The sequence below is a fragment of the Chiroxiphia lanceolata genome, chromosome 23 (genome assembly GCF_009829145.1).
Source record: "Chiroxiphia lanceolata isolate bChiLan1 chromosome 23, bChiLan1.pri, whole genome shotgun sequence".
In the NCBI taxonomy this organism is placed as follows: Eukaryota; Metazoa; Chordata; class Aves; order Passeriformes; family Pipridae; genus Chiroxiphia; species Chiroxiphia lanceolata.
Genome location: NC_045659.1, coordinates 872897 through 888417, shown reverse-complemented (window position 1 = coordinate 888417; position 15521 = coordinate 872897). Strand labels below are relative to the sequence as shown.

General features: G+C 54.6%; 1 protein-coding gene and 1 long non-coding RNA gene across 2 annotated transcripts; both read left to right on the top strand.

Annotated features, from left to right (window-relative positions):
* The first annotated feature begins 135 nt into the window (after positions 1-135).
* Positions 136-5959, top strand: BUD13 (BUD13 homolog). Its single transcript, XM_032709622.1, has 11 exons — positions 136-277; positions 414-507; positions 939-1023; positions 1169-1226; positions 1739-2565; positions 2745-2839; positions 3056-3164; positions 3347-3485; positions 3766-3947; positions 4312-4393; positions 4718-5959. The coding sequence occupies exons 1-11, from the start codon at positions 156-158 to the stop codon at positions 4809-4811; spliced, it is 1887 nt and encodes a 628-aa protein (XP_032565513.1). The 5' UTR covers positions 136-155; the 3' UTR covers positions 4812-5959.
* Positions 5960-7999: 2040 nt separating this feature from the next.
* Positions 8000-10412, top strand: LOC116797785. The gene is made up of 3 exons (XR_004360752.1): positions 8000-8194; positions 9238-9551; positions 10270-10412. It is a non-coding gene; the product is annotated as an uncharacterized LOC116797785 (long non-coding RNA).
* The last annotated feature ends 5109 nt before the right edge of the window (positions 10413-15521 follow it).

Here is a 15521-nt window from a genome sequence, read left to right as displayed (position 1 = left end):
CCCCCTCCACGCCTTCTATGGCCATTGCCCGTCTGGCCACGCCCAATCGCAGCTCTATCTACGGCCGCTCTGCGGTCTGGCCCCGCCCACACAGCACACATAGTTGTGGCCCCGCCCCTTCCTGCCGGCGCGGCGGTTGCGCGTCAGCGGCCGCGATGGCGGCGCCGGGGGTGTCCAAGGCCGAGTACCTGCAGCGGTACCTGAGCGGCCCCGCCGCGCCCGCCCAGCCCCGCCGCCGCCGCAAGAAGAGACCGCCGGGCGGCACCGGCAGGGCCGGGTGAGTCCCGGGGGGAAAGGGGGCGGCGCGGCCTGCGGCGGGCCCGGGTTCCACGGTGCCCCAAAATCTCCCCAGAACCCCGTCCTGAGCTCCCCTCCCGGGACCGGGACGCTCCTGACGGTCTCCCCGCTCGTAGGATGCGGATCGTGGATGATGACGTGAGCTGGAACAGCATCGCCACCGCCCCGCAGAAGGAGGAGGAGGACGACGACGAAGCGGACATGCCTGTGGTGAGCCGGCGGTTTCAGACGCCAAATCCCTTCTCCTCCTGTCTCCCTGGGTGGGATTCCTGCTCGGAGCCCTGGAGAGCTGTGTGAGCTCAAAGGAGCCTGTTCTTTATGGCTCTGTGTTTTCCAAGAGCACAGCAGTTCTGAGTGTCACAACAGCTGCTGGAACAAGGCAGGAGGAACTGGGATGGCTGGTGGCTGCTGCAGTGTAACCTTGGAACCTTCACTGCTGGAAACCTTGGTAGTGAAGGGAGAAATGTTGAAGAAAAAGACTTTGGAAAGTTGTTTTGAGATCTTCCCCTGGGAAGGCAGCTAAAGGATGGTCACACATCAGTCCCTCAGCAGTTCTGCTGAATAAGTTGTGTTGGAGGGTGGGAATCCTGCCTCTTCTTTCCTTCACAGCCCTCTTGTTTACCGTGGTGGTGTGTTTCCAGGTGGCAGAGTTCATTGATGAACGTCCTGATGAGGTGAAGCTCATGGAGGAATTCCGAACAAACTCCAAGTGGAAGCTTTTGGGAGGTGGGAGCAGACCCTTCCACCCTCCCACCCTAATGTTTGACTGCTCTAAACAGTGACACAAGTTAAAACTAAATCCTTGAAACACTGGAGGGCTCCTGAGCTGTGCAGAGCCCTAACAGTGGTGATCCTCATTGTTTTCCTCTAGACCAGAATGAGGATTCCCAGAGTTCGGATATTTCGGGACCTGCCAAGTCTGCCATGAGGTATGGGGGGCTTCAACCGGGAATTCTGCTCTTGGTTCACTCTGGTTTTCTGGTTTTGTCTCTCTGGTTCTGCAGTTTCCAAGTGCTTTGCTGTAAAATGTGGGCACAGGTATCCACAGGACTTTTCCCTGCTGGATAACTCCTGCCTGGGAGGGGGGCTGGCAGCTCCCTGGGTGTGTGTAACGTGGGGAACAGCTATCCCATAGTCCTCTGACAGTGCCAGGAAAATCAGGGTGATGATCCCTCTCGATTGGAGTGATGGTGAGGGTGGAGAACTGAAAATTCCAGCTGTCCTGTGATCTAGGCTCCTGGGAGGGTTTGTGGGGTGTGCTCTGGGGAGGCTGTGGCTCGGTGCTGCAGGTCCCTACACAGAGGTGCAGAATCCATGTGAATTCACCTTCACAAAGCTGTTTTCAGCCTTGACCGACTCCACAGCTCTGCAGGTTTTGTTTCTGAGCAAACGAAACACAAACTGAGCTCATTGTCACCTTCTCTTGCCCTTGCCCTCCCAGGCGGCAACGCCACGACTCCCCGGACCCTTCGCCACCGAGGGGGGAACACAACGGCTCCCTGGACCCCTCTGCCCCGAGACGGCAGCGCCACGACACCCCTGATCCATCACCCCCCAGGAGGAAACGTCATGACACCCCTGATCCATCACCCCCCAGGAGGAAACGCCAGGATACTCCTGATCCATCCCCTCCCAGAAGGAAACGTCATGACACCCCTGATCCATCCCCTCCCAGAAGGAAACGCCACGACACCCCTGATCCATCCCCTCCCAGAAGGAAACGCCACGACACCCCTGATCCCTCTCCTCCCAGGAGGAAACGCCAGGATACTCCTGATCCGTCACCTCCTAGGAAAAAACGTCATGACACCCCTGATCCGTCACCCCCCAGGAGGAAACGCCACGACACCCCTGATCCGTCACCCCCCAGGAGGAAACGTCATGACACCCCTGATCCTTCCCCCCCCAGGAGGAAACGTCATGACACCCCTGATCCGTCCCCTCCCAGAAAACAACGTCATGACACCCCAGACCTGTCCCCTCCCAGGCGGCGACAGCGTCAGGACACTCCAGACCCTTCACCTCCCCGGCGACGACGTCGTGACACGCCAGATCCGTCACCTCCCCGGAGGCAGCGTCACGACACGCCGGACTCATCTCCTCCCAGAAAACAGCGCTGTGACACCCCAGACCTGTCCCCTCCCAGGCGTCGCCGCCACGACACCCCGGAGCTGTCGCCTCCCAGGAAGCAGCGTCACGACAGCCCTGATCCACCCCCTCGGAGAGACAAGCCCGGCTCACCCAGTCTGAGGAAAAGCCAAATGAAAGGTGAGTTTTGGGACAGGTGTGTCCCACCTGCCCTGTGCCATGGGCTCTCCCCGCCCTGCCATTGTGTTCCACGCTCCCACAGGTAGATCCTGTGGGTTGGTGCTCTGCAGGCATGACAGTGATTCCTGTTCCCTTGTATGGGATTATCAAATCTTCACACTCTGATTCGTTTCCTCCAGGACGGAGCTCTCCAGCTGGGAAGGGCCAGCATAGGTCACGGAGTCCCCCGGACCACTCCCCACATCGCCAGGACACCAGGGGATCTCCCAGGAAGGTAAGCATTGCCTCTTTCCTTTCCAGCTGTTTGTTGCTTCCTGCTGTGAAAAACTGGAAGTCTAATGACTGGCAAATTGGGGAAGTTTTTGTACAGATGGCTTTACCAGGGCTGTCCCTGCTCTGTCCCTCGTGGTTTTGGGTGGTCCCTTGTTAGACCTCTGGCTCAGTGCGCTGTTCTCAGCCAGCTTAAATGTGGGGTTTGTTTGGTTTCCAGGCAAACACGATGTCATCTGGGGTCAGAGCTGGCTTGGTGTCAGCAGAGGTGCTGCAGAAGGAGAAGCAGGAGCTCCAGAAGCCAGACAAAAGCATGAAGCACCTGGAAGGTAGGAATGTGGGAACACGGCCTGAGCCCAGCTCACCTTCTCGTCTGCTTCAGCTGCTGTGGCTTTGGGTGACAGGCTCTTTGGGAGAGTAGGACAAACAAAATGAAAGTTACAGCAATTGAATTGCGTGGAGATGGCAAAATGTTCCAAAACGTGTGACTTGAGGCATCTATCCCCTCCAGAGGAATCCCGGAATGCCAAGACAGTGTTCCGAGACAAGTCCGGCCGCAAGAGGAACCTGGCACAGGAGCAGCTGGAGCAGAGGCAGAAGGCTGAAGCAGAGGCCAAGAGAGAAGAGCAATATGCCAAGTGGGGAAAAGGGTGAGGTGGTCCCAATGCTCCCCATCTCCTGCCTTTAGCCCAGTTCCGATCTGCTTCCAGTCTGGTGGTGTTGCATTTCACTTCCTCCCAAGTTTGGGTCTGGACCAGGGGAGTGCATCTTCCACATGTCTTACAGATCCCTCAGTTGTTCCCTGTGTTGCTGGAGTGCATAGGGAATGCTGCACACACAGTGGGAGTTCAGGAGCATGATGCATCCTGCAAACTGAACACGTCCCGGGGAACGGTTGCTTGGGTTTGGGTGAAACTCTGTGTTTTCCAGGCTGGCACAGGAGAGGCAGCAGCAGCAGAACGTGGAAGATGCCATCAAAGAGATGCAGAAGCCCTTGGCCCGTTACATCGATGACCAGGACCTGGATCGAATGCTGAGGGAGCAAGAGAGGGAAGGAGACCCCATGGCTGCCCTCATCAAAAAAAGGAAGGCCAAGGAGAACAAGGAGAAAGGTTTGGCTCTGGAATTACACCTGTGGTTTAGGGCCTCAGCAGCGTAGAAAGGCAGCTGCTCTTCTGTAAATTGCTGGAACAGCTGAATCCTGAGGGACTTTCTCTGTGGTCTCTGGAGTTACTGCCTTGTTACCACTAATGGTGACTATGATTTCTTAGCTCAGAGCAGGATCTGCTGAGTTAAAACTCGGCAGGGTGCAGTTTGCTGAAGTGGGCCTTTGGGAGCTTCCTCTGGGAGCTGTACCTGGCTGTCAGGTGGCCTGTGCACCCTGCCTGTGTACCTGCAGACACCCCTTGGATGGGTGAGGATGTGACCCCCTGACTGTGCTGAAAACAAACAGCTGTTCTGCTCTTTTTGTTCCAGAAAAACCCAGGTACAAGGGACCAGCACCTCCACTCAACAGGTTTAACATCTGGCCCGGGCATCGCTGGGACGGTGTGGACAGGTACTTGTTTCTGTTAAAATAGAATAAAAATAAGGGAATTTTGCTTCAGAGTGGTCATAGTGTAAAGATTCCCAGTTACTGGATGAGTGAGGTTGTTGGCAGTTGGAAGTTTGAATAGATTAAGTTACAAATGGGTGATGGGACAGAAGGACAAGGCTGGTACTCTCAGGAGGGGTGTGAGTAACCTCAGCGGTGTGAACTTGGTAACCACAGTAACCAGAGCAAATGTAGTGGAGAACTTGGTAGTAGGACCTCTACCAAGTTTTGTGGCTTTAGAAAAGCTTCTGCCCAGCAGCTCCTGGTCACCTGGGTGTCCCTTTGCAGGTCCAACGGGTTCGAGCAGCAGCGCTTTGCCCGGATTGCCAACAAGAAGGCAGTGCAGGAACTCGCCTACAAGTGGAGTGTTGAGGACATGTAGGTGAGACAAGAACTGTGCAGAGCTCCTGGAGTGATCCCCTGGACATCACCTGCTGCCAAAGCTGTGAGGAATGGCCTGCTCTCCCTGGAACAAGCCCTGTCCTTGGCATTCAGTATTCCAGTGGACCATCTTCCGAGAGGCAAGGCTGGATTCCTGTCAACCAGGGACAAGCTCAGAGACTTGAAGGGGCCACTGCCTGCAGGAGCCCCCAGCTCTCTGTGGAAGACACTGTTTTCTGGTCCCTGGTCCCTTTAGTTGTCTTCTAACAAACTCTTTTGTTCTATGCCAAATGCTGTGACCTCTGGGGGTGGTTCCCAAGCCTCAGGTGTCCTAAATCTCAGGTGCAAATATGCCGAACGTTTGGTCACGAGAGTTACACTCATGCAGTAGGTCGGTCTGCTCCATAACTAAGGTTAAGTTTAGCTTCTGAACTTCTGCTGAGTTTGTGTAGTTATCATGCCCTGTAGATCCCAGAGTCACCAAAGTGCAGTGGAGTTCAAACTCAGCTTCTCCTGGCCCTGTTCAAGCAGGAAAGTGAGCAGGGAATGCTCTGGCACTAGAAGAGCGACCTGCATTGGGCAGCAGGATCTTCTGGAGCGCCAGCAACTCTTTGGGGGGGTCCATTTCTTGTGGAAGTAAATGTATGGAGAGTGGTTAAATTGCTTCCCTTATATTTTGGAGCAGCTGGTTCCCCCAGACCCTTCTGGACAGTGCTGATCTCAGCACTTCCCCCACGCTGCTGCCTGAGGCTCTGGTGTGAAGTGTAGCAACCCCTCCCCTGTGATCAGATTTGTCAGTCTCAGAGCTGGAGGCCGGGCAGAGCTTCCCTTAATCCCTGCATGCCAGAAAGCACTTGTGGAAATAAATACAGTTGTTCTTGTTGAGGTGCTGGGGAGCAGGGATGGAATGCAGGCAGCAGTTTCCATGGAGATGCCTTGGCTGCAGCAGTGGGCAGGGGCAGGGCAGGATCGCTCTTTCCAGGGATTCTCCAGCGTTAGGAGGGCTGTGGGTGGGAGGGATAATGGCAAAATCTGCTCTGGAATGCCAGACCCTTGGGACTTTCCAGTTTTTTATCCCTGTGTAACGTTTCTAGCAGTCCTGGAATTGGTGTGTACACCTGTAAATAACACCTTTGTTTTTTTACGTGATTTTGTGTGGTGGTGGTTTTTCCAAGGTGGGTCAATCTTTCCCAGCCTGGGCCCTGTTGCAGCCTGTTGGGCAGGGAATGGTTTGGGAGTGGGAGGTGATGGTGTGAGGTGGGGGCTCCCAGGGTGTTGTCAGCCTGCTCAGGTGTTTCCAATTGTACTTCCCCTTTCTGTCATCAAGGTCCTATTTCTTTTGCCCCTGTAACCTGAGGCAGGTGCAGCCTTGACAAGTGCAGTTCCACTTGACACACACTCGTTTTTGCTCTCACTTATCTGAGTGCTGCTGGAAATGTGAAAAAACCTACTGTGGAATGATTGAATTTGCCCTTGTGAGCAGAGTTGTCGCTCAGGTGGATGCTGGTACCTTCCTCACCTGCTTAGTGACAGTGGCTGCTCTTGCAGAGCCACAGTCACAGCTGGCTCGTGTCATAGCTGGAATTATAAGCTGCTCTTAGGGAAGTAAAGCAATTTTAATGCTAGTACTAAAAAAAATGTTGTGCTTAGGACCTGAAAGCAGTATCGAGTTCTGCTCTTGCAGCTGATTTTGAAAGCTGGGGTTTAAAAATTTTAGAGGTACTAACCTGGGGACCTCCTCGTTCATCACAGTGCTGGGTTTATACATCTGTTACGTGTTTGTTACCAGATATTTTATTTTTAAGATGCATCTATGCCAAATGAGGGTATGGGGAGCTCAGGTGATGATCCTGTCCCCGTGTGCTGCCCAGGGAGCAGGGAGGCAGGTTTGTCCCCGTGCCCTTGCTCTGCATCCCACATGTCCTGTCCCAGATGTGGCCTTGTCTGAGCAGTTCTGGCAGCAGAGCAATTGGAAAATGCTGCGGGATCCTCTGGGACGAGCAGGGTGATGGAGATGGAGGAGTGACACCGGGACGTGGATCTCTTCATTAGTGGTTCTGGAAGGGCACAGCCCCAGTCTTGGCATAGAGCAGCAACTTTGATTAGCTTTAACCCGAAAAAATGAATATTAAAATCTTAATTTAATTTAAACCACTGTCATTCACAGTCATGGCAAACAGCGAGCAGAGTAATTATTATGCAAATGAGACAGATAGAAAAATGATTAATAATTGCGCAAATTAAAAATTATTGTAAACATCCTGTGACTAGTGATAAGTCGGGGAGGAGCGTGCGGGGGAGGCAGCGGGGCTCAGCCACCTCCTGCATCCTGATTCCCTCATTAGTGGGATCAGCTAACGAGGAGCCCAGGGGTGTTTGGGGGGAGCTGGGGCCTGGCTCCCCAGGGTGGGACAACAGGGCCGAGCTCGGAATCTGCTCCAGCTCCTGTCTTTATGCTCTGTTACTCTGAGAAAAGCTGGGGTTTAAGCCGTTTTCCTCCTTTTTGGAGTCCGTGAGGTCCTGCCACTGCCTGTCTGTCCCTCTGGAGCTGGTACTGGCATCCCAGCAGCCTCCCCCTGCCCAGCCCCCAGACAGGCACCTGCTAATGACCCTCGGAGCTTCCCCCAACAATTAACAAGCTCATTTGTCTGATGTTCTGCTGCTAATTGCACATCAGTACTTTTTCCCCCATTTTCCTTTCCTACTTTTGCAAGGAGCAGGATAATACCAGTAACAGGCTCTCTCTGGCTCATGGGCTTCTGTGGGCACTGCTCGTGTCAAGGACGAGCAATTAAGTTTGGCCTCACGCGTCGTAATTAGATTTTTGTTGATGAGCTCATGGTAATGTGTTTAGATTAAGAGCTTAATTCCTGGGGTGTGATACTGCCTGCCCCCAGGAGCCCCTTGCCCATGGGAGGGGGACTCGTGGGGCTGGTGGGAGGGATGGTCCTGGGAATGGACCCTTGGCCACGCTGTGTCTGTCCTGCCACACCTGTCCTGTCACACCTGTCCCTGTGAATGTGGCTTCTCCCCCCCCACCTGCCTCTTGGCTGTTGTTTTTTTAACAGCTCCAGCAAAGTGGGCTCTGGAAGTGCTGTGTTATTGCACCGTTTCCTGCTGAGTTCTATTATTTTTTAATTAAAAAGAGCCTGAAATTTGTCATTTAATTTCTCTCTAACTGGCAGCAGCTCCAGGTCGCGGGTGCTGGGAAGAGCTGGTGGCTCCCTAAATCGTCCCGGGCTTTCAGCACGGAGCACTGGGGGATGGTGCCACAGTGGGTCCTCCCAGGGCACTCCCCCCCCATTTCTTTTTGGGGGAGAAGAGTTTTTCCCGGCAACTCCATCCCACAGCAGAGCTGGGAATGAAGATCCCTGAGACCGACAGGTTAGTGATTGTATATGCATATGTGCACTTTCCCTAATTATGGCATAATTAGGGACACGCAGAGATAAAAATTACTAATAATATTTACTCTAGACTCTTATTTTTTTTTTTTTTTCAATAACCTCTCTCTCTCTTCCTCCTTTGCCGAGTCTTGGTGGAAATAACTTTGCAGATCCCAGTTAATGAATATTTGTAAATGCAAGAGCATTCGGCGCCGGAATATCCAGAGGGCATCCTCTCTCTGCCTTGTAATTTTTTTTCACCAGATATTTAATATTTATGGTTCCACAGCCTCGTGAATAAAGAGCCACCCGCAAACCCCCAGGAGCTCGGGGGCCGGGATATTTATGGCGCTTCCTCTTTTCCTTTTCAATTACAAAGACACCTCACATAATTAAGTGCTAATAACCTTGTTAATCTAAAATTGATACTCTTTCTCCTGGCTATCTCTTAATAGAATTAAAAACAGATTAATAATCAAGGGTAGGAGGCATGGCGTGCAATTCAGGGAGAGGGGCCACGCTCCAGCCCCTCCCTGTGCTCCCGGGAGCTGGAGCTGGGCTGGGCTGGGCAGCAACGGGAAAGGGGCTGGCAGGGAGATGTATTTTCCCTCGTGCTCTTTACACAGCTTAAATTTTTAAGACAAACAGCCATGTAACACCATCTCCTAATGAAACTGTTTTATGTTAATTAATTATGTATCGAGGCTCATTTTCATGCGCAGCCCAGCTCCGCTTCCCCTCCGCCGAGCCTTTGATCTGTCAGAGGCTAAATGGGAGATAAATAATCAAATTGAGAAGCAGCCTGGATGGAAATAAACATGTTTTAGATGCGTTATCTGGTGGGTAGAGCAAGGCCCTGGGTAATTGGGCTCATGGTTCAGCCATGCTCTGCTGCACACCCGGGGCGTGGGAAGGTTCCCGTGCCTCAGTTACCCTGTGGCCACCCCTGGGGGACAGCACCGTGTCCCCACCATGGAATGGGGTCTCAGGGGCAGCCTGGCCGCCCCTGCCTCCCCCAGAGTGTCTGCTCATCCTCTCCAGGAGCAGGAGCATGTGGAGGACCCCCTCTGCACTAAACTGATGAAGAGTTAAAACTGCAGCATTTCTTTCTTCCAGTCCATGGAAGATCCCGGCAGCTCCGGGCCACAACCACTCCGTGCCCGGGGTAGTTGGGATGTTGGCAGTGGACACGGTTTCAGCATAATTTAACACAATCTCTACCAATTTGTTACACCTAAGCGGAGGCAGATGTGCATCCATATTCATTTTGGAGGAACTTCAGGAATTATAACTTCATCAGCCAAGGCTGCCCGACGCCAACGCCGCCAGCCCGAGTTCCTGTGCAGGAGGAGAAGGTGAGGATGGCAGTGCCCGGAGCCTGGTCCCCTCTGCTGTGGGGACAGGGATTGCAGGGCTGGCAAGGGCGAGGCCCACGGCCTCGGCTGCTCCGGGGGATGCCCATGGCCACGTCCCCAGTGACTGTGGCTGCTCCAGGGGATTCCAGCAGCGGTGGCCGAGGGCAGGACCCTCTGCCTCTTGGCACCTCTGGCCCCAGGGCCAGGCTGGTGCCCTGCTGTAAACCAAGTGTTGCTCCAGCAGTAAACACCCTCCAGCAGGAATTCCAAATTATAACTGTGGAGTGCTTTATGTCCCTGATGCCCTGACAGTGTTCTGGCCCGTGTGTAATTACTGGCTAACGAACAGATTTCCTCTTGAAGGGCCCTTCTCTGAATGCTGCAGCACCCAGGGCTCTGCCCACCTACCCTGGGGGAGCCCCTTCTGATGAGTGCATCAATGGGGGGCTGTGGAGAGCCCCGGAGAGCAATGCAGGGATTAGAGCTCTTGGCTGCTGGTCCCACCACAGCCTTCCTCATCCTCCTCATCCCGCTCGGCACTAACAGCTCCTTGTCCCCAGCTGTGCTCCTGTTGGGATCCCAGGGAGGTTTATGCCCAGAGGTTTTTCAGTTAGTGGATTAGGAGGGAGTTTATTATATTGCAGCAGCTCCTCCTTGGGGTGTTTGGGTGGTGACGTGGTTGTTTTCTCTCTTGGTGACGTGGTTGTTTTCTCTCCAGGTGCCATGGTAGGACATTGGCCAAATCCAGCCCTGCTCAAGTGCCATGCCATGAGGTCCCCAGCCTAGAGGAAAGGAGCCCTGTTCCAGGCAGAGGACATGGAGACACCACATCCCCTTCCTGGCCAGTGCAGCTCCAGTGCTGCAGGCGAGCACCTGTGACCTTGCCCTGTGCCGGGGTGGGCAGGGAGGCGGGAGCAGTGCTGGGAGGCTCCAGCCTGGCTCCCATGGGATGTCCTCGCTGGGATGCCAGTGTGTGCTCAGGTGGCTGTGCCAGGGTGCCACTGCGAACCCAGCCCCAGGGATGGTGCCCAGTGGGACCATCCAGGGTGCCCACTGGAACCACCCAGCCCTGGGCAGCCCGACTGTGTGTGCCACCACCCCTCCAGGCCCCGCTCCCGCTGCTGGGAGGTGAAGCCAAGCACGGAGCGATCAAAGGGAGCACTCAGAGAGCCTTGTCCCCTCCAGGCTTGCCCCGGGCCCTGCCTTTGGGCTTCTGAAGGCTTTGCTCCAGCAATGTCAGTTCTCATTAATCCACACATCAAAGTTGGGGCTGCCAAACATCCTGGAGAGACTGTGTGGGATTCCTCAGTGGTGTGGCAGGCGGGGAGGCAGAGGGGCAGCTGTGCAGGGGGGCTCAGGGAAGGGAGGGGGGCTCCAATGCTCTGGCTTGTGCCCACGGAGCCCTGAGGGAGCTGCCAGGGGCTGCACAGGGAAGGTGTGGGATGTCCCTGGACAAGAGACAACTGGACATGGCACTCAGTGCTCTGGTCTAGTTGACAAGGTGGTGATTGGTCAAAGGTTGGTCTTGATGATGATCTTGGAGGTCTTTTCCAACTTGTTCCAACTGTTTCTGTGATTCTCTGAAGGAAAGCCCTCCTGCAGCAAGATCTCCCATGTGTCACACGTATGCAAGCAAGGAAAAGAAGTTTAGCAGGAAAACACCCCCCCGAAGGTGCTCCTGTGCACTGGAGAGTGGGATTTGCCCGCCAAGGTCCTCTCTGAGCTGCTGTCAGTGCAGACTGGGATTCCCTGCTCAGCTCCAGTGTGGCTCAGCATTCCTCGAGCTGAGCTAATCAGGTCAATGCATTTTTAACAGGGCATAGGAAATCTTTATATTTTTTGTCAGGCTCATTCTTCTCCCCCGTCTCTCTGTAGGGGCTGAATTATTTAATGCTGAATATCAAGCAGAGCTGGTTTCCCTTTGCCAGGTGCTGACGGTGCAGTTTGGGGCTGCTGAGATTGGCAGGTGGCTGTGCTTTGAGCTGGGCCAAGGGGGAACCCATTGTAGCAAGCAGATTACCTGCTTCCAGCTGGATTTACAGAGCAACTCATGTCTCCCTTCCTGGCATTAGAACAAGAGGGATAGAGCTGGATAAGGGATGAGCATCCAGTGCCAGGACTGGGTGCTCACAAACAACGCCATTCCCAATTTCCCGAACCCTAATCCTAACCTGTCTCCTGTGCACAGTGAGAATGTCTCTTGGAGTTTGGGTGTTGATTATTTCCATCCTGGGAAAGGACTGGAAGAGCAGAGCAGGGCACCAGGGGATCTGGCAGCCTCGGCCCAGCAGCTCCCTGGTTTGTGGTGTGTCTCTGGCAGTGCCCGCCCGTGATGCCCGTCATGACGGGCAGGGGTGGCCCGGAATTGGGTGACAGGCAAGGATCACCCGCCGGGCACACAAACACAAAAGGCTGGTTTGTGTATCGGGGTTTATCTTTCCCATTAATGGCTTTCTAAATTGGTGGCAGTGGAGCAAAAAACCCAATCTGAACTCGGAGCATGCATGATTACTATTGTAATAACCTTGGCTAATAAGAATATGATGTGGTGTTAGGCTGGGAAAGAAAACACATTTCTCATTAGCTTTTTGATTAATTACTCCACATAATTTCCTAGGGGGACATGCCTGGGACTGATTGCCTTTGCTTTTGACGCGTGGAAGTGGTTTACCTTAACTTAATAATTTTCTCGGTGACATTTTAATGGCAGGCCTCAATTAATCTCCAGTTGCTGGGTGGAGGGCAGGCCCTCGCCCTCCCCTCGCTCTTCTAGGGGTTCAGAGCACCACCTTTGCCCACCCTTCTGTGGGGCAGGGCAGAGGAGCTGCCTGAGGGCGAGCGATGCTCCATCGGCAGCCGGTCGGGCTCCGAGATCCTGGTCCTCCTTTCCCTGCCCCTTCCTGGTCATGCTTGGCCTCCCAGGGCTTTAAATACCTGGGAAGGCAACAGCTGTGCAGTCACATCCTCACCCAGCACTGCCAGGGATCTAGCTGTTTGGAGGCATATGTTTACATGGCCTGGAAGCGACCGATTTCCTTCCGTGCGTTATAACATAAATATTTTACAGGAGCTAAAATATTCAACGCTCGTTTGATGTTGCCACATGGAGCGGGATCAAATGAGGGTGGGGAGGAGGGGAAAACAGGAGAGGGGAGCAAGAAGAGACTCATTTGTTTCCCTGCCTGAAAGTGGAATGATGCTGCATATTTCTGTGTCAGGAAATTACCCAGAACAGAGATCTCTGCTCACTGCTCCAGGAGCAGGTGCTTGGCTGGCACTGGTGTGGCACCACACGGAGCCGTGTCCAACGTGGCTGTGGGGGTAGTGCCAGTATGAGAACTGTCCCAGTGGCACATCCTGCACCTGGGATGTGCATCCCACATCCCAGGAGCATCCAAAATCCCTCCCTGCTCTCTCCAGCCAAGCCTGTGCTCTATACCAGCATTAAAACATTGGCAGGTCCAGCCAAATTCCCACTAAATGGAATATCAGCGTAATTGCAGGTCTCGCCCTGCTATCCTGGCATTTCTGGGGGTGCTGCCTTGGTGCTGCCCTGGGGGCAGCCGCTGCTGTGCCCATGCCAGGGCTGCGGGGTGGAGGGAACGAGGCAGGAGGGTGCAAATCCCCAGGAGCAGGGATGCAGCCCCAGACTGAGGAGCAGAGGGAAGCTGCTGCCCTGTGCACTCGGATCCGCTTTTGACAGCTCCGTGCGAGCAGGATTTGCTCGGCCAGCCGGGCTGGGAGCTGGGAAGCCATGCCGAGCTCAGCCCAGCGTGCAGGGAGGATAGACGGGATTACCGCCCAAATCCTGCTCCGCTCCACAGCCACAGCTGCCTCCTCCCATGGAAGCACAGCCTGGGGGACGAGGAGCAGCCCAAAAGGCACTGCCAAGGGTCCCTGCAGAAGCCCTGGGGCTCTGTCTGGGGGGGGGCATGGCCAGGTAGCACCCCCGGGCCCGCCGGCCCCACGGCAGGAGCTGACCGGGAGGAGAAGCGCCGGAGATATTTATGTTTCCATCCAAATGCACGGATCAAAGCTGACACTTTAATCTATTCAACAACATCTCAAGGATAAAAAAGTTGCAGGCAAATCACGGGCCTAAATTGGTAATATATTTTTGCTTGTCAGTTGACAAATCACTTTACAAACCCCCTCTGCATCTTCCTGTGGTTCCCTGGGTGTGCCAGGTTGGGATGTGCCAGCTTTCAGCCCCTCTGTCCTGGTGTTTGTGCCACAGTCCTGCTCGTGGGAGGTGCTCAGAGCAGGGTTAGGCAGCACGGAGTTGGGGCTGTTGGTGCTTAGATTTTTCTCTCTGGCCTAAACCAGTGTTTCTTTCTCTCACTCACATTTTACTCCTCTTCATGGCCTTAGGGTGGCTAGGGACACAGCTGTCCCCAGCCCACTGTGGTGCTCATGGCACAGCATCCCTGTGGATGCAGTCGAGTCCAGTGGAACAGCCAAGGAGTCCCTGCCAGACAAAGTTTGGAGCAGAGGGAGCCAGCAGGGAGGTGGCACTCAGTGCCAAGGGGTTTTTCTGCCTTGACTTCTTTTTATTGAGTTTCTTTTTCTCTTCTTTCTCTCTTCTGGCCAGTGCCAGGCCGAGTTGATGAATTATCCCAATATATATTCTGTCTGGAAAGAAAACACATATCATATATATCTTTGACAAGTTATTATTCTTCCTTATCAGAATATGTGTGCATCCAGCCACGCCATAACTCACCCTCCGTGTTGCTCCTGTAACCAGGCGGGAGGAGCACGGCAGCTCCGGCTGATCCCGTGTTCCCACGATGGCCCTGGCTGGGTGACCCCCCGTCCGGGTGTGCTGGGCTTGGGATGACAGGCAGAGCACCGTGTGCCTCCACCGCCTGCCAGCGGGGGGGGTCTGGGCGGAGGCGAGAGCATCACGTCGAGCTAATTCGGCGCCTGCCTCACCTCCAGCTGATTGCTGCAAATTAAATTTCACGCCACTGAGCCGGAGGAGCCGGCGTGCGGCGCGGGAAGAGGGGTGGATGGTGGAGGCAATCTGCAGTGAGCTGGCACAGCCTCCTGCGCTGGCCTGGGGGGCACACAGGGTGCCTGTCCGTGCCTGTGTGCTTCCCGGGCATCCCCAGCTGGGCTGTGTCCCCCTGTGCTGGTCCTGAGCCCCTCCACAGCCTGGCACGGTGCTGCCCAGTGCCCTCTGCCCGTGCCCCCGTCCTGCCTGTGCAGGGGATGCACCAGAGGTTGGGTGAAAATCAGTTCACAGACGAGTGAGCAAACGCTTCTGGTTGTTCCTCTCTGGAATGAAGCCCAGCAGGAGACCAGCTCTGCGTGGGCTCCAGGAGTGAGGAATGACGTGCAGCATGGCATGGCACTGGCCCCAGGGGTGCTGGGGGCGCAGGGTGGGCTCCCCGAGGGCGGGAGGGGTGGGGATCCCTGCCATCCATCCAGGTGTGCTGTGCGTGCCTGGATGCACAGCTGGGAGCAGCAGGAGTGCTCCCATCCCCGCTGTAGTGCCTTTAATGTTTGACTTATTAAGATAATAACTGCTCCATCTCCGCCGGTTTGAAACACGATCTAATAGGACTCTTACAACAAAAGTTGCCAAGCAGCCAGGCCAGGATTTACTAATAGACTCCGAGCGTGCTGTAACTGAGATGGAAATTAATTTAGTGATTAGGAGATTAATATATGGAGCAGAGCATATCCCTGCCTTTAAAGGCTGGGAGGAAGCACTGGGATGAGGCATTCCCGTGGTGCCTTCACGGGAGGGGTTCAGCTCTTTAATCTCAGTGCTTCCTTCCAGGCTCCAGGGCAAGGCTGCAGGAGAAGCTGTGCTGCCTCCTTTTCTATTAAATCCCGTCTCCTTCCCCAGGTGTTTGTTAGCATTCTTTTGTCTTCACAGACACCTGGGCCTGGCATTTGGGGGAAGAAAAATCCCAATCCACCCCCTCGCCTCCAAGCTGCCTGAATCCGGGACAGCGGCAG

Excerpts from the sequence above, each read along its gene's own strand:
- BUD13 (XM_032709622.1), top strand. The coding sequence starts at position 156 with ATGGCGGCGCCGGGGGTGTCCAAGGCCGAGTACCTGCAGCGGTACCTG. Across the intron at positions 1,227-1,738 it reads CCTGCCAAGTCTGCCATGAG|GCGGCAACGCCACGACTCCC; the intron begins GTATGGGGGGCT and ends TTGCCCTCCCAG. Across the intron at positions 3,165-3,346 it reads AAGCATGAAGCACCTGGAAG|AGGAATCCCGGAATGCCAAG; the intron begins GTAGGAATGTGG and ends TATCCCCTCCAG.